The sequence below is a fragment of the Atta colombica genome, unplaced genomic scaffold (genome assembly GCF_001594045.1).
Source record: "Atta colombica isolate Treedump-2 unplaced genomic scaffold, Acol1.0 scaffold20, whole genome shotgun sequence".
NCBI lineage: Eukaryota > Metazoa > Arthropoda > Insecta > Hymenoptera > Formicidae > Atta > Atta colombica.
Window position 1 is genome coordinate 300,790 of NW_017259294.1, and position 22,749 is coordinate 323,538.

At 31.5% G+C, this 22,749-nt stretch overlaps 1 protein-coding gene across 1 annotated transcript in view; it reads right to left on the reverse strand.

Moving 5' to 3' along the window:
- LOC108687088 (cilia- and flagella-associated protein 58-like) overlaps positions 1 to 22,749 on the reverse strand; it is a 383,240-nt gene that overhangs the window by 278,846 nt on the left and 81,645 nt on the right. The window contains exon 3 of the mRNA XM_018192691.1: positions 9,827 to 10,103. Coding sequence (XP_018048180.1) covers positions 9,827 to 10,103 — 277 coding nt within the window. The remainder of the gene's footprint in view (positions 1 to 9,826; positions 10,104 to 22,749) is intronic.

The following is a 22,749-nucleotide window of genomic DNA, read 5'->3' on the forward strand; positions in this document are numbered from 1 at the left end:
TTCCCGCAAATGAGAATTTGGCTCGTAAACTGATATTTTCAATTGAGAATAACTTTATGATGCAAACACAAATCGACTAATGTTTCTATGGGGTTATGTTGACAGATGCCCAAGTTTATTGTATGACGTCTATGATCTATTTATTTCGACCACCACTTACCGCTAAAGCCATCTAGGAAAACGGTGGAAGCAAAGTTGTACACCTAATAGTTTGCTAAAGTTCTTGACGACAACCGATATGTTATAAAAGATATTCCAGGTTTAATGTTTCCCCAGAACTCTACAATTAAATACTCTCCTCTAATCGTATTAAATTATGGATAAAGCTATTCTGCTAATTAATTCCAATTGCATAAAAAAATCTTTCATTAGTTGATGTTTATCTCGTTTAACTTGTTTCAATTAAGTTTTGTATTTTTTAGTCACAATCTATTTTAATGTTATATATCCGTTCAATTTATTCCTACTATGTAACATTAGTAAATAATATACGTATTTGAAATTTTTTTGCGATGTTTAAATCATATCACCTTGATCAAAAAGTTTCCGGAATTACCAGGTGATGCTCTGAGTTAGCTGATTTGAGTTCTGTTTTTTTTTTTTGGTTAGGTTGCCACATCTATCATTGACATTCCCACCAAATTTTATCACCATAGCTTGACATTTGTAAAAAACGCCGTCTTGAGTACATCTACCTCTGCACGTATTTTCGATTTTTTACAGTTTTAAAAATGGAGTTGAATTTGCAACAACGAGTTTGTATTAAATTTTGCGTTAAAAATGGATTCAATGGTGTGAAAACCTTGGAAATGTTGGGAAACTGTTTCGGCAGTGATATTCTAAAGGAAACAACCGTTTATGAGTGGCATGAAAAAACTATTACGGGGGAACGCGTTTTAACAGCCGAAAGGAGGTAATGAAAAAATCGAAGACGGCTTTGATGGCTATACTGACAAGAGTTCTAGAAATGTTTCGAGAGCTGGATCAAGTGCGTTGCAATCGATGGGTGAGTACTTTGAAGGGGACAATATCACTTTTAATTAATAAAACTTGTATTTTAAATTTTCTGAATGAATTCCGGGAACTTTTGATCAAGGTATTCGAGGCGGATACAAGGTTAATAATCTTATCGAGTTGGAAGAAATGTATTCAGCGATACTTGTGTTTAACTGAATAAGTATTATATGCATAATGCGATGTCGATAAGACTAAATATTACTGAACATTGTGAAGAGATCTTAGGACAGATCTTGTTTGATCGTAAAAACATTGAAGTTCAGCGTTGCGCATGCGTTTATTTAAGAAATAAGAAAATCAAGAAAATACGAAGAAGAAATGTAAACGATCCGCTAATAAATTAATTCTGAGTATTTGATCTTTATTTTTCGCAAGTTCAAGACTTTTTCAATCTTGCCATCTTACAGAATATTTTCAAATTTATGGTTACCATATTGGATTCATCATTAAAAAATTTTTTTAATTCTGAAATCAAAATCATTTTCAACAATTTCGAAATACAGCTTTTTGTAATAATGTAATACATTTTTTAATTTTTATCACTTTCTTAGCAGTCCATCTTACCACGACGCACGGAATTTTAAACTTTTAGCTTTGAAATAGAAATTTGTAGATATGAGATACAAATTTTTGAACATATACAAAGTTATATATCTCATACAATCAAATAATACTCGTACTTTGCTCACGCAAAAGTTCAAGGCATCAAAAAAGATCAAGTTTGCACTATAACGAAAATATAGACCATTAATTATTTTGTATGCTAATCGCGATGATCAATTATATTTATGTTGTATCTTTTAGTTATGTACATACATTGTTACATTTAATAAAAGCTTCTAAAGAAGTTACAAATTTTAAGACTGTGTTAGAGATGATAACTTCATTTAAATAAAGCTTATTCGAATTTTTATAGTTATTATCAGTTTCAATTACGCATTACTTCCATATTTGTTTATACATATTTGTCAAGGTATTCAAAAAGTCCCAGATCTATTAAATATTTTGAAAAGTAAGCATTTCTCAAAAAAATGTTTTATACAAAAGTTATACAATTTAAAATGATCTACTTACTGATCTTGTTAATTTGATCTTAGGTGGCGCCAATGTTAGATTAAACTACCAACCAATGTTAGATTAAAATCTTATCGATTTTTTTTAAACGAAACACCTTATTTTTTATTTCAGAATCTAATGGCTAATGTCATTAGCTTTTCAAAATACAAAAACAAGCCTCTTTTTAATTAGTAACTTTTCAAGTTATGAGATTAAAGATTACAGAACTATCGGCATTATCATTACCTAACATGTATCACGTAGAGGTTGACCGATTAGATTTATGTCGTATCTATGTATGCGCACCTGTCTATATGTTTTTATCTCCTCCTCCCCCTTCTTTTCCCTCTTTCTATTCTTTCTTTTCCTTCTTTCTCCTTCTCGTCCACCAGATCTGTGTTCGGATTCTCATTCAAGTATCACCCAGATGTCTTTTTATCCTTGTTACTCACCAAATGTGAAACAAAGATAACATGATGTCGGGAATACATACGGACGGGAATCTAAGTGCACTCTAGGTTGGAAATTAGAGAAAAGTGAATTGTGCGCATCTAAAAGAATTTATTGTCATAGAATGGTTTTCCACGTTCAAAGCAACGTAAGTATGGAAATAGAAACTCATAAACATTTTTCTACCATTACGTATCCTCAGATTTTCATTTAATAAGGTTGATTTGATAAAAAGGAAAAAACGAAAAAGCGAAAAAATTTCTTGCTCGTCGGATAATTGTATTGTTGTGTACGCATGAGTTGGAAGTAAAATACGTAAGCGGATTCTAACTAACTATGTATTAACGTGTATTAATACACGTATGCGATGTGTGTGTGTGTGTGTGTGTGTGTGTGTGTGTGTGTGTGTGTGTGTGTGTGTGTGTGTGTGCTTGAGAGAGGTCAGAGAGAGGGAAGTACATCACAAATGCTGGATCCGAGGGAAGGGAAGCGCGTTACGGGAATTCGTGTTAGAAGGGGAAGGGGGATTTTGTTTTTTCTCTCTCTCTCACCGCATTGCGTTCTTTTTCTAACCAATTATCTTCTCTATCCTATCCGTTGTGAACTCTATACTTACCATAGTATTCGCGCTCTTTTCTTCCCATTGTATTCCCTCCCACATTCTCTTTTCTTCTTGCACGCGATTTTATTAAATAGATACGGTATTTATTCAAAGATTTTTAAAATGATATGAAAAGAAACATGAACGTGCAGATCTTGAAGTTACGTAACAAGCAGATGATGTTGTAGAAGGAAATGAAAAAAATATTTTAGGATTGTGGAGAAAACAAAAAAAAATAGATATAATTTTTTTATTATTCAATTTTTAATAATTTGATTAACTTACTTGAGAAAAAACTGCGCGCCTTCTTATCATGTATAACTCTAAATCGCTGAATAGAGGCAGGGAAAAAGGAGACTGAAAATAATTTTAAAAAACTGAGAATTTATATTTAAGTATCATAATATACAATTTTTTTTACAAAACATTAATTTATTTCTTACTTTAAATGTAATGCAGTGTATACAATTTCATCTAAAGCGCACATTACTAATTCTCATTCTATGATTGAAGTTTTATCATAAATTTTACAATTTTTCTAATGCGTCACATTTATTATTAATACAATTTTGATTAGTATAGTAGTCACAAATTGTTGAAAATGTATTTTCTCTCACGTATTTTAATAAAAGATGATATTTATTTTGCGATTTTTATGCGATTTAACAATACAATAATACGAGCATAATTTTAATATTTTAATAATATAAGAGCAGTCGAGTGCGCTATCTCTTACTATCTATACTTATCATCTTTTCTCTCTCTTTCTCCCGATGCATTCTCTCTCCAACTTCACGTTTAATCTTTTTTCTCGCACGCAAAGATTTAAGATTTTTATTCTATCGAATTAATGAGTGCAAATGCGAACATTCAATAAAAGCGCAATGACCGTTAGGCGTTATGATAAAGCCGACATGGTGTAACATGAAATCGCCAAGGAATGAGCGAAGAACTAAGGAAGAGATAATAGAAAGCTAGTAGAATAATTTCATAATCGGATATACAGTTATACATATATTAGTAGTATACATAGTACAAATATACATATATTAGTAGTATATAGGAAGGTTCTGGACCACAGATACAGTCATCTGGATGGCATCAGGCAGTGCTGGCGTTGCGAGAGGAACTTGCTAGTGGGGAGGGGGGAGGGGGGATAGGGTGAGGAAGCATGTAGAGAAGTAAAAATGTAGAATGCTGCGTAGACAAAAAGAAGTAAAAATTCAAAATGCAAAATGCTTACTTGATACTTCCACCTCCCGCTACCTTCACTACCTAATCATTCTCTTCCTGATCCACTTCCCCCATCCACGTAGTCTCTTCGGCTCAAGCGGCAATTTCTGCCGCCTTGGCCACCTCCTCAGCTTTTACCGCCACCGCAATAAAGTACATTACACAAAAATGTACAATAATAATTCCTTTTCATCAATTAAATCGAAGAAATCGAAGAAAGAGCATGAACTCGATCAATTCGTCATTCGTATAAGAATACGAAATTAATAATCAGGAGGCTCTCGTTGAGTTCATGCCCAACTTCTTTCTTCTTTACGGTGAGAGCATCCTCGCCGACAGAGATATCCTCTTCCTCAATTGCGCCGGCCTCCATGAGAAAAACATTCTCCTCCTCCTCATCATTTTTTTCAAATTTATAGGGCTCTCTGAATTTCATTTTACACATACCATTTAAATACATACAACTGATGAATCCGCGCGCGGACAAGACGTGAAGCAGGAAATTTATTTTAAAGCAGAGAATTTTGTTTTATATAGCAGAACTTTTTTTTGTCTCACTGTTAACAATTTTTTAAAGCAGGGAGTTCATGTTAAAACAGAGAATTTTTGTTTTATATAAGATGAATCCGCGTGCGGACAAGACGTGGACAAGATTGACGTTGAAAAATATTCTTCGCTTAGCGAGACATTTTTATTATTAGCCAGGCATTTATCTATGGTCGGTGTATAAAAAAAAAGTAAAGCAAAAGTATTGCCGCGAGAATAAGTTTTAGGGTAGCCTTTGTTGTGCATAGAGCATCTGGTTATCAGTTACCGTTATACGCATTGAGATATTGAGCGCCGTCACCACCAATGTCGCAGCTATTTCATATACTTGCCATATATCATTTTTCTCTCGATACATTATGCCGTCCGTTGCGATTCATATGCATCCTATACTTACGATTTTTTTTCTAATTGCAACTTCCTATGTAATTCATTTTACTTATTCTCATACGCAAAACATATACATATATATTTTTTATTTCTATTGTATTCGATTATATTCTAATGCTTTTAAAGCGAGCGCAACGATATTATCAGGGACAATAATATCATTGATTACATGTAATATGATATCATGAAGAAGATAGGAAGGAAAAGAACGAATGAATATCACAAAGACGGAATGAATAATTTCAAATGCTGAAACATACAGTTTAAAGTTCGTTTATTTTACATATACTATATATATTATTATCCATAATAACTAATAATTCACATTCAGTATTTGAATTTTTATACTCTAGATACTCTAGATATTCATCTTACTCAAGATGTTTGTCACATCGTATTTGTTATTTGACGCGTCTCGCGATAACATCAATGTGTTATTTAATACAAAAAAATGTTTACAATTTCGCAAACATCGACGACTTTATTAGATTTAGCATCATCAAAAATTTTTCAAGGACATGCCGCGACAAGTCACATATCACGGCATTCGCGGTGACATCATCGCAATTTGCAATAACATGCAATTTGATATAAATCGTTGCTATCGACGTTGCTAAATAGTGTACATGTGATGTGACCAGATTTTTCGTGAACATTCGACATGGTATGACATGTCACAAAATGTTCGAACGATGACATCGTCATCATTGTAGTGTGATACTAATATCACATGATCAAGTAAATGGTATAAAATGAGAAGATTTAGACACATCGCGTCGTTAGTCAACACAAACGATAACATGGAGCGTGATTTGATAGAGCAAGCGATCCAGCTGAATACCAAAGAAGAGTACATAGCATGAACGTAGCATCGAACAACGATGCGACGAGTCATCGAATCTTCGAAAGAGCAGAGTCATGCAAAACGATCGTGATTATCGATCGGCAAGAGACAATTAGTGATAATATTTTCCCGAAGCTCAAGAGTTTGAAGGATTCGGTAAGTGGACGATTCATGCATGTGGGTGCTGGATATGGATTTCGATGGCGCGAGATCGAAACAATCGTTCGTGAGTATATTGACAGGCGCGATGATAAACTCTAATCACATCGAACTACGTTTGTGAAAGGCGCTGGCGATGTAGTGCTCGAGCGAGAGCGAGACACTATAGAAAGATACGGCAGTGTGAAGGTGAACACCGCGTTCAACGATGAGTTTGTAGCGATAAACACATCAATAAAAGTATCGCCATCCAAAACTTTGAACTCTTTCAAACAACAAAGTGCAAGTGGTACGAGCGTCATCAAGACGCATCAGATATCAAAATTTTTACAAAATTTGCGAAGTGTCACAGCGCGAATTAAAAATTGTACATAAATGCGATTTACATCTTTCGAAAGAGTAAATCTTTACTTTCAATTAATTTTTTTATTTTTGTACGATTTTTTTTCACCGAATTATTCAACATTGAAACAAAAACGACCCTTTCAAAAAACATTGTGCGCAATATTTAATTCACGTGGTAAAATTTCATAAATTTCGTATAAAATTTTGTGATTTGATGCATCTTCATTTATGTGTAATTTCATCAAATATCAGTAAGACGATATTATAAAATATCGATCTAAACAATAGAGATTTTAAGCTTTAAAACATTTTTTTAAACATCTCGATACGATGATTTTTAATGAAGTTATTCTATCTAAAAATTTATCTACTGCTTCTCAACAAAATTAAAGTTATTAAAAATCAGTAAAAACCAAATTCAAATATCTCCATGAAAAATAGTCACGAAGCGATATTTGAAAAAGCATTTTAAAACTATAAAGAGTTTGTATTAAATTTTGCGTTAAAAATGAATTCAATGGTGTGAAAACCTTGGAAATGTTGGGAAATTGTTTCGGCAGTGATACCCTAAAGAAAACAGCCGTTTATGAGTGGCATGAAAAAATTACGAGGAACGCATTTTAACAGCCGAAAGAAGGTAATGGAAAAATCAAAGACGGCTCTGATGGCTATACAATAGAGTTCCAGAAATGTTTCGAGAGCTGGATCAAGCACTGGCATAAATGCATTGCAGTCGACAGGGAGTACTTTGAAGGAGACAATATCACTTTTGACGAATAAAACTTATATTTTAAATTTTCTGAATGAACTTCCGGGAACTTTTTGCTCAAGGTAGTATATTCCTCCAATGAGGAAAAGAGTGCAAACGTTTTGCAAAATTTTCTCGAATCGCCTAATACGTCTAGAAAAGTTGTTATCGAAAATGAAACCAGCCAATCATCAGTGTGTAATATTTTAAGAAAGCACAGATTTTATTCCCAATAAAATACTTTATGTGCGAGAGTTAGTTCATGATGATTTTGGAAATTTTGTGAACTTATTAAGGCATGCGAAAACGATTTCATAAATAACATTGTTCTTCTTTTGCAATGAAGCTAATTTCGAACTTTATAGAAATGTTAATCAAAATTTCTGATATTGAAGCACCGAAAATCCACAGGATGAGAAATAACAAATCTCGATATCATGATATTCTGAGATATATGCTATATATACGAAACAATACTATATGAGCAAATCATTCCAACTCTATTCAATATTCTTCTCCCATTCGAACGATTTTGATTGCGTGTGGTTTCAACAAGATGAAGTGTATTTTGGATTAAAGGTACAAAGATTGCTGAATGAAACTTTCCTGAACAGATGGACTGGGAGGCAAAAAAAATTGAGTAGCTTCTAAAACCTGACACTACTAAATTTCTTTTTATGGAGATTGTTAAAAGAATATATTTATAAAACAAAATCAGCGAGTATGGCAGAATTGAAGCAGAGAATAACTGACGAAATGAGTTTATATATAATTATTGATATGTTGAGAAATTTCAGAAATTCTTTTCAATTAAGGCTAACATACTGTCAAACAGTAGAAGGAAAGCAATTCAAACATCTGATATAATCATTATCGACTCTAATACATAATGCATAATCATAGAAATAAATCTGTGATTTATCAATGAACAATCTTTCATGCTACCTGTTTTAGTGCAATGTTGAATCATAATCTTATAATTGTTGATTTTGAAATTAACACGCATGCACATATATGCACATACACACACACACGTAAGAGACAAAGAGATTCACGTAAATTAAGCACCCCAAAGAGATGAAAGTCTCGCCATGTTCACCCTTGGTAATGCTAAGCATGTGGAAATGCTGTAACTTTCCAGCCTCATAACTCGAAAAGTACTTTATAAAAAATAATTTTATTGTAGTGTTTTGAAAAGTTCTTGACACCAGCTATTAGATTATGTAATCAAAAATAAAGTGTACCATTTTTAAAAATTGTTGCAACCTTTACCTGACTTTAGTGACGCCATCCAAAGTCAGATTGACCAGATCAGTGAATAGAGTTTAAAACTCTACAATTTTTGTAGAAAACATTTCTTTCAGAAATATTTAATTTTCGAAATATTTTACCAGTCCGGGACTTTTTACTCACCCTGTTGAAGTCTGTGTGTCGACTCTTTTAAAATCTTCAAAACTGTAAAAAGTTGTCGATAGTAACTAAAACTATCAATAATATTCGGTAATATAATATTCGATAACTACCGACAGATTATCGATACTTCTCGATCTTTAATGATGTAGTTATTACCGTACATAATACACCCTTTACATAATACAGTAATTAATAACTTACTATCATACAATTATACAAGGTGTTTGAAAATAATAGGACCCTCCTATAATCTACAAAAGTACGCACTTTCAGAGAAAATCCGAATAAAAGTTGTAGAAATCATGAAGTACCTTTTGAAGATGACCTTGAACTTGACCTTAAATAATTGTTTGAAGGTTACATAAAGGTCACTTTTAATTTTTTGGAAATGAAATCCTCATTTTTCATTACATATTTTTGTAGTTAACATCGGACATCTTGCATAATGCTAATGCCGACGATACTGTAATATTCAAGTCTTATAACTCGAATATACTTTATGGAAAAATATTTTATTATAATGTTTTGAAAAGCTCTCAAGGTTAGCTACATAGTATTTAATGAAACAATTTAATGAAAAATAGGGGATTCAATTTAAGAAATTAAAAGTGATCTCAATGTGATTTTCAAATCAAGATCAAATTCAAGGTCATTAAAAGTTCTTCGTGACTCTTGCAACTTTTATTCGGGTTATTTTCCTTGAAAGTGCATAATTTTGAAGATCATAGGGAAATCCCATTCTTTTCGAACACTCTGTATATCTAAATGTACATGACGGATAAAAAGTTCATATCATCCTTCCAGTTTTTATTAATTAGAATCCGGATTAAAATCCTGAGATCACATCAACTGTAGCTAGCTCTTCTCACTTCATCCCCTATCGCCGTGACGCCGTCGCCACGGCTTCAGATGAGTTGTAGTAAGGAGAATCACGAGGAACAGTCGCTACAGTCGACTGGAATCGGTACGTCGATCAGCGGATAATTCGGGCTTTAGTAATAATAATCATTTACAAATACTTTACCTCCAGTTCGTTCTTTTTTATAATGATTTCTTCCTGAAGTTGTCGCACCTCAATTTCCAATCTCTCTCGGACACCTTTTTCTCGCGAAATTTCATTCAGTTGCATGCCAATGGTTTCCTGCATCTCTGTCATTCGTTGATTGACTTCGTTATTTTTTTGCTCAAGTTCCTCTGCGTAAGTGGACATATTTTTCATGCGTTGTCGCATAGTCTCCAGCTCGCCAATGAGTATCTCCCTTTCTTTCAAAAGATTGTCCCTTTTTTTGTTAACGGTGATGCTATAATTAATAGTTTGGTGAAACTTTAAGTGGAAAAATGCATTTTGGAATAATCAAAATGTCAATCAGAAAACAATTTTTTAAAAGTTTTTTAAAAGTTTTTATATAAAGTTTTTCCATTTGGAATGGTCGAAATGTCAATCGGAAAACAATTCTTTAAAAGTTTTTTAATAGTTTTTTATATATTGTATCTAAGAAATGAGGTAAAACATGACTAAATAACCTTTTTTACAAATTGATAAAAGAAGCGCTAAGTGTACGCGTTTGTATGTACTATTGAAGAAAAAAATAATTATCTGTTTCAAATCTATTCCAAATCTTTTTCAAACTATCAAGGTAATAATAATTTTTTTTTAAATATGTGAAATCTTTAAACTGTGCCAATTATAATTAGAAAATACATTCGTGAAACACTAATTTAATACTTTTATACAATAAAGCACAGGTATAATTACTTTTAAACATCAAGACTTCTATTTATAATTCTTCTTAAAAAATAATCATGTTTTAATATAAAGATTATGCGTTTCGCGAGTTTCCTCCGTGTCCATCCATTCTTGGAATATCAACGTTTCGTAAACCTTGCTGTCCGTTTCATCAGGCAAGAAGTCTGATACTAAGCTGTTCCTCCAGGTCATTCCTTTTATATTGCGCCTATTTGTTGGAGTGGTAGGAAGAAAGAAGAAAATTGTGAGTGGAGAAGGGGGAGAAGGGGGGGGGGAATTGATCGGTCTTCAATAATCGGGAAATTTTGCATATTTTATTTATGTTGTATTATCTCTATTTAAATTGTTAGGATGTTTTTGTATCTCTATGACTCCTTTATACTTTCTTGAAAAGTATGATATAATGTTGTTTATTGTAGTCGTTTTGTCAAACAGTATTTGATATCCTGTTTCGATATTGTGTTCTGATAATGCTGACTGCGTGACGTATTTTAGCCTGACACGTTGATGATGTTCTTTTATCCGTAGGTTGACCATTCTCCCGAGTATTTCTTCAATGTATACTTGCTTGCAGGAACAAGGTGTTTTATATACTCCTGCGGAGCTGAGTATATAAAATACCTTGTATAGAGGTCTTTAGAATTTCTTAAGATTTGTCCCATATTTTGGATGATTTAAAGTTCGGATATTGTATTTGTTTAATATCCTGCCAATCTGATCTGTTGTTCCTTTGACATAAGGGAGAATGAATAGGATATTCTTTTGTCTGGTTATCAGAAACTGTTGTCTTGTTTGCATGTTTATTAATTGATTATGTCTTTTTTGTCGTGTTCATTTTTCTATAATGTTAGTTTTAAGTGGTTGAATTCTGTCTGTAGATATTCTTTGTCAGAGATAGTGAAAGCTCTATGTACAAGTGAGTTGATTGCAGACTGTTTTTATACTGGATGATGGTGCGACTCTGTGTGCGTTAGTTTTCTGTACACTTGATGATCTAAGGTACTGTTAGCTTTCTTAGAGACAAGAACATCTAGGGAGTTTTCCGTTTTCCTCTATGTCTATAGTGAATTGGATATTTGGATGTTGAGGAAAAGGAATTTTTGGAGTTCGGCTCTGATCCATGTCGTCATATCACGAATGTGTTGTCTACATGATGGAATAACGGAATAAATTTCTGATTTTTTAGGTGTTTTTCTGAGAGCCTCTTTCTCAAAAATGCTCCATGAAGATGTTGATGATTACAGGAAAAATAGGAGAACCCATTGCCGTTCCTGAAGTTTGTTCATAAAATTAATTATTATAAAAGAAGTAAGAGGATGTTAAGCAGTGTTCTATTAGCGGGATGAGGTCAGAGGAGACTTCATGTGAGACCTTTATTATGTTTAAAGGTCTTTTATTTTCTTGTGTGGAAAAGAATTATACTATCGAAACTTACAAGCAGGTCTGTGGGATGTTTTGAATCTTTTGTGTGAAGTCCGTTGAATTGGTTATGTGTGATTCGGATTTTTCAGTAAAAGGTTATAGTGTTTGTGCTAGGAAGCGGAATAAGTTGTATATCGGGGAGTGTATGGCGCTAACAATCGGTCTGAGAGGGATGTTTGATTTGTGTACTTTTAGTAGTCCGTATAATCTTGGTGGTAGCGGATTCGTAGGTTTTAATGTTGATTTTGTAATGTTGATTTTTATTGGAAATTATATAATAGTATAATGTTCAATAATTTAAAAACAAGTTAAAAGAAAAACGGCTATGAGTCTGAAATTTGACCTATAAAATTGGTAGGTAGATAAAAAAATGTCTTAATAAATTAATTATGAAATTCAATAACATGCCGTCTAACACAACGACCGTTTCAATCACGATCGGATCATTATTAATGTTTACAAAATATGTCTAAACAGTAAAAAAACATAACATAAGTCGATCGAAAATTGAAAATATACTTCGCATTAAATAACTATACAATTGTTGGTCATCAATAAATTAAGAAGGATCTTCATCTTGTTAGTTAAACTGAATATACATAAAACACATGCATTAGAATTTGTCAAAAAAATAAAAACTTATATTACGGTCGAATGAAAACGAACGGCAAATGAAAATATACTTCGCAATGTCAAGACATCTAACTGTTGATACTAATAATTAAAGAATTCGTCTTGTTATTATAGTAAAATTGTATAGCAAAAGAACATCGGTGTATGATTATATATTGGTGTCCAGAAATAATACATATAAATAACATATAAATATAATATGTAAGATTGTAAGAATGACAGAAAAATATAATCTGATGAGATAATGCAATAATGATGTAAGTGAAAGTTAAAAATGTACAGTGTAAATGTATCTATTCAATTAAAATAATAAAATACTCTTTAAAATTAAATAAGAAAAATATCTTTCATAATTATAGTTGAGATTTCAGTTCCAAAAAAATTTAAATAATATGAATAAAGTGCAATAGACAATGCGATGAGAGAAAGATCGATGTCTCTTATTTTCGACGTTGTTAGACAAAATAAATATAAAATGACTTTCAGAAAGAAGGAAAGTAAAGTTAATGTTAGAAAATAGTGGGAAATGAGATTAAAGAGGTGTAGAAGGAACATAGGAAGGGGGATGTATGGAGAGGAAAAAAAGATAATTGTAAGGGAGAAAGAGATAGAGAAGGAATATGTGAGTAGAATTCTGACAAAATTCAGTATCATTTTGTTTATTTAAACCGCATTTCTTTTAATATGAATCATTTCAAATATCAATCTTTTGTTATAAGAAGATTCACTGTCTAAAATCTTCACATCATTCCATCTGAAATTATGATTAAAATTAACGTGATGATCGGATATAACAGATGGAGAATTTGTCTTTTTATTGATATCCGAAATGTATGTTTCACGCAATCTAGTACTTAGTTTTCTCTTTGTTTGGCCAACATAGCTGGCGTCACAATCATCACACATGAGATCTTATATACAATTATATACAAAATTTTAATTCGAAAGCAATTCCAACTTATCCTTATCTCTCTTAATAAATTTTTTAAGGTATAGGTGATGATGAAAATTACAAGTTTACAATGAAACATGTTAAAGATAGGTAGAAAACTTTCTGAGATGGAATGTCCATAGGGAATTGTAAAATATTTTTCTTTAATTTGTAAATTATGTGTAGTATTTGTATTTAATGTATGAAATTTTAATCTTTTTTCTATTATGAAAAAAATAAAAGAGAGAGAATAACCATTTTCAAGAAAAGTGTGAATTGCATCGATCAAATTTTTTTGTTGAAAGCGAGGTTGTGATATATAGAATATTTTATTTATTATTTCTAAGAGACTAATAAGTGTACCTCTTTTGTGACGGAGAGGGTGATTCAAATAGAAATTGAGGAATCTGTCAGAAAATGTTGCTTTGTAATATGTATCAAAAATGATTCTCTGATTGTCAATGATAATTATTATATCAAGAAAACATATTCTGTTGTTAACAATCTCCATAGTAAACTGTAATCTTGTGTGTAAAGAATTGGAAATGCTCAGTGTACTGTTGATCATATCAAGTATTTTATTATTTTAATTGAATACATAAATTTACACTGTACATTTTTAATTTTCACTTATATCATTATTGTATTGTCTCATCAGATTATATTTTTCTGTCATTCTTACAATCTTACATCATTATATTTATAGCTGTAATGTGTTATGTTTCGTTCTGGACACTAATATATAACCATATATCGACGTTCTGTTGCTGTACAATTTTACTAATAATACGAAGATTCTTTAATTATTGGTACCAATAGTTAGATGTCTTGACATTGCGAAGTATATTTTCATTTCGACCATCCATAGTATAAGTTTTTACTTTTCTGACAAATTCTAATGTATGTATTTTATGTATGTTCAGTTTAATTAACAAGACCAAGATCCTTCTTAATTTATTGATACCAACAATTGTATAATTATTTAATGCGAAGTATATTTTCAATTTTCAATCGACTTATGTTATGTTTTTTTACTCTTTAGACATATTTTGTAAACATTAATAATGATCCAATCGTGATCGAAACGGTCGTTGTGTTAGATGCATGTTATTAAATTTCAATTAATTAATTTATTAATTAAGACATTTTTTTTTACTCATCTACCAATTTTATAGGTCAAACTTTTGACTCATAGCTCTTTTTCTTTTAACTTTTATTGGGAATGGTGCTTTTTAAGTTCTTGGTATTCAGTACGATTGTATTACTTGGATCTTTGTCAAGCTTTTTTATATGTTTTATCCGAGAGAAGATTCTTCATTTTTTTCTTATAGTCTAATATGTTCATGACTATTATCATATTGCCTTTGTCGGTTGGAGCATGACGATATCTGTGTCCTATTCAAGTCTTAGAGGGCTAATCGCTCTTGTCTAGTGATGTTTGATAGAGAAGATTTAGCTTTGGAACAGAACATAAATACTGTTTGACAAAACGACATAATCAATATTACATCATTTCCAAGAAAGTATAGAGAAACCATAGAGATACAAAAACACTCTAAAAATCTAAAGAGATAATAGCTACAATATAAATAAAATATAGAAAACCATTCTCCCGGTTATAGAAGACCGACCAATTTCCGCAACCTCTCCCCCCCTCCCCTGCCTATCCACAATTCTCTTCTTTCCCCCCATTACTTCAACAAGTAGCGTAATATAAAAGGAACGGTTGGCCCGGAGGAACAACTCAGTATCTTTCTCGCCCTGATGAAATGGACTGCAAGATTCACGAAACGTTGGCATTTCAAAAATGGATCTGAATAAACCCGCGAAATGCATGATCTTTATATAGAAAGCACCCGTGAGAGCATCAAGAATATAATCATGTTTTAAGTTGAATGAAATCTTCTAATTTAATCTAAATGATATATTCTCTATTCTTAAAACATGCACGAAAATAAAGATTTAGTTGAAATAAATAATTTTCAACATAAAAAGACTTGGCACCGGTGTTGTGCTAGATTAAGCCAAGTTTGCGGCGTCAATTTTTTCTACATTAAAAATTTTTTTATTTCTATCAAATACCTTTAGTTTCAAGCAATTTTTAAAAACATAGAATAGGTTATGAGCCAGAAGATTTAATTCATCTTAAAAAATAGTTACTACTTTTTAAAAAGATTGAAAAAAGGACTTGAGTTTTATTGTTTAAATTATATTACATTTCTGTTTCAATGAAATGTATTTTCTATTTAAAATTGGCAATTTAAAGATTTCACACATTTTGTGAAAAAAAATATTCTTATTTTAATAATTTGGAAAATAGGGTTGGAATTAGTTTGGAAGAAAGTTGGAATTAGTTTTTTTTTTTTTCAAGAGCACATATAGCGCGTATAAGAACGCATTTGATACCTGTTTTATTTTTTTGTAAATAAGGTGTTTTGTCTTGATATCATGTATTTTGTATTGTTGACATATAACAGCACTAAATTTCTTTACTGTAAAGTTTTTATTTGAAATAAATTATTAAAATTTATACTTTTACTTTTTCAATTCTTTGTAATTAAATTTTAATTAATTAGTTGGAATAATAAAATATCACTTTGATTGGAATACTTTTAAATGAGAATAAAAAGCTTTAGTATGTACCATTTAAGTCTTATTTTTAAAAAATAATTTTTAAAAAATAAATTTGTAGTACGTTTGGCTATATAATTTTTTGCACTTTTTATTTTTTAATAGTACGACAAAAATGTTGAAGAAAATGTACATATGCTTATAATTGACGCAATATAGAGATTTCATATATTTTTTGAAAAAATTGTATATTTGAATTGAATAAGATAATATAATTTTCTGATATCATTATTTTATAAATAATGTTACGTACAATGGACTCTACGATTTCTTTGTGTGTGTGTTTCGCAATATTCATTAAAATAATCAATAAAGTAAAGCACAGACAAATTCAATCAGTAACACGAATCTGAAGAACGTATCAAAAAGAAATTTTCATAGCAAATATACAATATAATAGAATAAATAAAAACCATGCTTATTCGAGTGATTCGTGATAATAAAATTTATGTAGCATAAGCACATGGAAATCAGGCATTGAGATGGAAAGATGCCACAATCTCCTTTCAAGCATCGTGGAAAAATAAATTAAATAATCATTAAATAATCATTATCAAATCGCGCCATTATTGTCACCGAAGTGCTAAGCCGAGGCCGGAAATTGATTCCCGCGATAATAAGAGTCCCTAAAGAAAAAACTTTTTTAGAAAAAAAAGATATATGCCAAATATATGAAAAAATTATCGAATATTATATTCCAGTAGGAATAGAGAATCGGTTCTAATTCAGGTGAGCGGGGCGTGCGGAGAGACAGCATGTATTTGAAAGGTAGGGCTGAGCATGTATTTGAAATACTTTTATTCAAAACACACTTTCTGCAATACAAGCGTGTTTTGTATTTTTTATTTCACCGAATCACAAGAAAATATTACTCATTTTGTATTTAAAATCGAAAGATTGAGAGCTTTTTTTTGTATTTTATAATTCAAGTAATAAGATTGTCTAATGTTAATATTTGAAATATAAAATACAAAATAATTTTATATGCTTCCATGAAATACAAAATACAAAATATTTTCATATACTCCGAACAAACACAAAATATAATTGTTTTAGCAATTGTTTTTCGAATAAAAGTATTTCAAATACATATCAGCCCTGGCAGGAGTACTCATAGACGCGGGGGAGGGGATAGCACGGGGAAAGTCCTAGAATCACTAGTGTCGCTGTTTACATAGGAGTACCAGTCGATGGATTCCATAAACAGAATACGTGTGATGACGTTTCGCGCTCTGCATTTTTTTTGCTGCTCCCGCTGCTACCGCCGCGGACTACTATTGCCGCCGCCACATCGCCGCCGCCATCGCCATCATGCTGTCTCACTTACCATTTTTCTCTTCTCCTATCTCCCTTTTTTCTTCTCATACAATTTGATGTGATCTGGATACATCACGACGTGTCCAAATGATGACATCATCAATGTAATTTTGATACAATTGCGACGTTACCAAATATGCATAATGATATAAAAGTTAAGATGCATTGAGACATTGCCAAGTAGTGCGCATAATGATATAAAATGAAAGAATCTATTTTAATCCCCCCTCCCCCTTCCAAATTGCTAAAAATCCGCGCGTGTTCATTTTTTATACTTGTTTTACATACTTGTTTTTTCTTTTACGCGGGTAAGTACATATTCGATAAGTACATGATTCGCGACATAGTAAAGAAAAATACTGGCTGTTTATTTAAGTGGAGTGCGATAACGCGTCGAGACATAGAATAGGACGAATGGCGAGTAAAGGAAGTACGTAGTGATGCAAACGACAAATTTTTTATTTACTTTATATTACATCGTTTTTTTTCATAAGTATTAAAAACTTCATAAGTACTAAGAGCTCGCAATTGACAAGTTGATGCTTGTTGAAGTTATCGCTATTGCGTATAGCGTTCTTGGATGCGATATTGGAGAATCGAAAAATTAATTGGAGATTCGAAGAATTAGAAAAATTAAATATCTAGATTATCCAAATAATCGAGATTATCGAAGAATTGTGATCACGTTTATATAGCACCTTTAATCGGATTTAACAACATTAATGAAAATACATTTAATCGATGCGTTTTTGAATAAAAATAAATAAAGATTTGAAAAAAAAGTGTCGCTCTGTCTCATGAGCCATGATTAGTCATTGAAGTCGACAACTCTTCAAGTTAGAAATTTGTCACAGCGACGAAATATTGCGATGCAAGTATACACTGTGGACACTGCAATAAAATTTTCGTTTCTCTGCTTTAAAATATAAGAAAGTAACTTGTATTTTTAAAGTAAAAAATATATTTTGAAGCAGAGGATTTGTATTTAAAGCAGAAAATTTCACAGTATTTCGTGACAGAGTTCCTGACTTGAATAATCGACTTTAACGATTAATATCTTCACGAGGCAGAGCGACATTCTTTCTTATTTATGCAAAGACATGTCGATTGAGCATATTTTTATCAATCAAGTAATTCTTAACATAATGAATGTATCTAGAAATATGATCACTCATTGAACGTACTTATTACTAAAACCTTATTGTAGAATATGTGTTAAGGAGTGTTTATATTGGATGTAATCGTATGCCATATACCATAATCTGTAAAAATTGACCTGTTATCTTAAAGTATTCTCTTCCACAGTTGAATGAAAGGGAAATACTCAATTATAATTGATCAATTCTTACAGATTATGCCTGTTCTACAATAACCGTAAACACAGCTGTAAGTGAATGATTGTAAGAATTGCCAACCACAGTTAAATATTCTCACATTCGACTTGATCAATTCTTACTACAACTACGGCTTGCGACTTTATTGTATAATAGGCCTAAGTCAGCACAGATTATATTGAATAACGTAGAACGCATAATGCATAAGCGAATCAATCAGTCAGAATCCTTTCTTTCCTCCCATTTTACGGAAAAGAAAAATTTAATTCTCTAATGCACTGTGTATCATGCGTTATAAAGAAGTTTTAGCTAGCTTAAAGGTCATCATAGTTACGCAATTTTGTCTGTGATCGCGTTAATGCCTACTGCATATTGGATGCGATGAGCGATGAGCATTATCCAATGAGAGGTCTGCTTTGCATCGTCACGTGAGAAAAAGCAGAGCTTTCATTGGATATCGCTCATTGTTCACTGTTCATCACATTCAATCTGCAGAAAACAAAATTCCCTAGACTCCCGATGTAATTAGCTTAAAATTACAATAAAAATTATCTAGGCATCAGATTCATCAGTTAAGGGAACGCACACTACTATTGATATATTCTTCTACTTCTAAAATCTGATTGGAATTTAAAAGAATACACCAATGATAGCGAGCGCTCAATTGTAGAGTCTGCTGAATGCAACCTATATATCAGGTCCTGCGCACAATAGAAGGAATAAAGAATTAAGAATAAAGAATAACGATTTTAACCTATTAGGGATTGGGTACATCGGAATACACAATTTCGAATAGATTAAAATCATTATCCTAATTCCTTATTCCTGCTATTGTGCGCAACTCCTTACGGGTCATAATAAGAATAAATAATTAGAAATAAGGAATAATGATTTCAACCTATCACAAACAGCATATTCAGTTGTATCGGATTATGCTTTCTTTAATTTAATACGGATTTATTTGTTGCAAAAATTTAATGCATAAAAGTGCACGAAAGAACATGTAAGTACAGTTGCAAAGATAAATCATCAATGCTTGAAATCGTGTACTATGTGTACTTTCATTTTGTCTAGCATTTCTGAAATCAATTGATATTTTGTTAAATCTTCAAAAATTATTGTCACAAAATTTATTTAATCCTAATAGTAATATGTATTATTTATATCAATTCAATTATATCAATTAATTTGGTATCAATAACCTAAGTTAAATTCTACTGCCTTCTTATCCCAGCTTCCTAAAAAAATGTAATATATTTGTAACATGTATATCTAATAACTTTAATTTTTCATTAAATCTATTTTCGTTGAATACAGATGATCATCGTTATGATATTTACGTCACAAAACTCATTCATTCACTTAACTCTAGTGATATGTATCATTTGTAAAAAAGATTTGCAATGACTAGCGCCAAGTTAAATTCTATTGCCTTCTTATTATAGCTTCTTAAAAATAAAGTAATATAAAGTAGTAACTTCAATTTTTAAAAATATTTTCTTAAACATTATTTATGAAATACAGATAATCATCGTGATTTTATCTTGATATTACTCTGTTATAAAACAATGAGAATGGTGATGCAATACATATATTTTAAATCTCTTCGTAGATTAACTTAACCTTACTAATATCATTTATATAAAAACTTTGATATTGACTACTGGCGCTAAGTTAAATTCTGCTAATGCAATGTTAAGTTATTATTATTATACAGATAACCATGATATCGTGATATTTATTAATAAATCCAGCTAGTGACACGGATTCAAAAATGAGCCAAAATGCATTAATTTAATAAAGAGTTTTGTGTTTTATGTGTACATTATTTGCGCAACGATTACCGCGCCTGATTCTCATTGTCTTCCCTGTTGAAAATTCTTATAAGTTTTTTATACTAGATCTTAAAAGGAGATTATATGTGATCAATCAAATCAATCAAATTAATCAATCAAAATTACTAAATGAATGTAAATGATCATATAAGAATCTTATATAATTTGTTTATGAATCTCATCAGTAATTTTTAATGACCTTAGGAATCTGGAATGAATCGTACATGACGATTTACATCGCAATGAAAAGATCTTGCTTTAATCTTATAAAAAATTTTTAAAAGATAGTTTCTTTACAGGATCATCCAAGAATATGATTTCTTAATTACATGAAAGATCATGTATCAGTCTTAAAAAACATATAGTTACGAAATAATTTATCTTTCAAGATGCAGGAATCTGGCATGAATGATACACGACGATTTATATCGCAATGAAAAGATTTTAATTGCTAATTTAGTCTAAGATAGAAATAATTTTCTTCAGAAATAATTTTTTTACATGATCGCTCCAAAGTAATAAAGATATTAATTATCCTCGTAAATAAAATAGAATTAATAAATAAACAGAAATTGGATTGAATATATGAAATAAAAAAGAATATATGAAATAAAAAAGAAAAATTTTAAAATTTGTTAGAATGACTGAAGATAACTGAATAGAAAATTGAAACGTAAAATGGAGTACAAATAAGTTTTCGCCGTTTGCAAAAGACGACGCCACTAATAAATTATAGTAAAAATTGTTTGATGTAAAATGACATATCGTTAGATTGGACATCTGGCAACACCATAACCTTCAAATATTATTTTTTATTAGCATCATATATTTTTTTTTGTACGAAAATGTCGAGTTTTGAGCCGAATAAACGTCATTTGCGGGAACTTTTGATTTACTTCTTTAATTTGAAGAAATCTGCAGCTGAGGCTCATAGATTGCTTGTAGAAGCATATGGTGATGCTACCTTAAGTGAGAGAAGTTTGTGATCGTGAATAGTTTCAAAAGTTTAAGAACGATGAATTTGATGTCGAAGACAAAGAACATAGCGGAAGGCCGAAAGTGTACCAAGACGCGGAATTGGAAGCATTATTGGATGAAAATTCGTGCCAAACATAAAAATAACTTGCACTTACATTAGAAATGACTCAACAATTTCATATCGTTTGAAATCATTGGGAATGATTCAAAAGCAAGGGAATTGGGTTTCATATGAACTGAAGTCGAGAAACGTTGAACGTCGATTTTTCACATGTGAAATGCTGCTTGCCAGGCATAAATGAAAGGATTTTTTGTATTGCTTTTCGTATAGTCACTGGTGATGAAAAATCCACTACGATAACCTAAAGAAGAGAAAATCATGGGGATCACCTGGCCATGCTTCAACATCGATAGCCAAGCTGAATATTCATGGAAAAAAACTCATATTGTGTATTTGGTGGGATCAGCTTGGTGTCGTGTATGATGAGTTGCTCAAACCGAACGAGACCATTACTGGGGCTCTCTACCGAACACAATTGATGAGATTGAGCCAAGCACTCAAGGAAAAACGCGCCCATTACTACTCCAAGCATGACAAAATTATTTTCCTGCCTGATAATGCTCGACCACATGTTGCGGCGCCGGTCAAAACCTACTTAGAAACACTCAAATGGGAAGTTCTATCCTACCCGCCATATTCTCCAGACATTGCTCCTTCCGATTATCACTTGTTCCAATCGATGACGCATGGCCTGTCTGAGCAGCACGTCACATCATATGAAGATACCAAACTGCATCGATGATTGGATAGCCTCAAAAGATGAAGCGTTCTTCCGACGCGGTATCCACATGCTACCAGAAAGATGGGAAAAAATAGTGGCCATTACTTTGAATAAAACATTGTACCATTCTTTCACAATAAATGCTTAATTTTTGATAAAAAACGGCGGAAACTTATTTGTATTCCCAATATTATTATTATCTTAATGAATTGATAAATTATAATTTCGCTATAATAACTGGCGTAAGCTTTTGGCGTAAGCTGTTTCTTTCCCAAATTAAGTTGATTTATTCAAAAAACCATTACTCAATTTGTAAAATAATAATAAAAAAGATAAA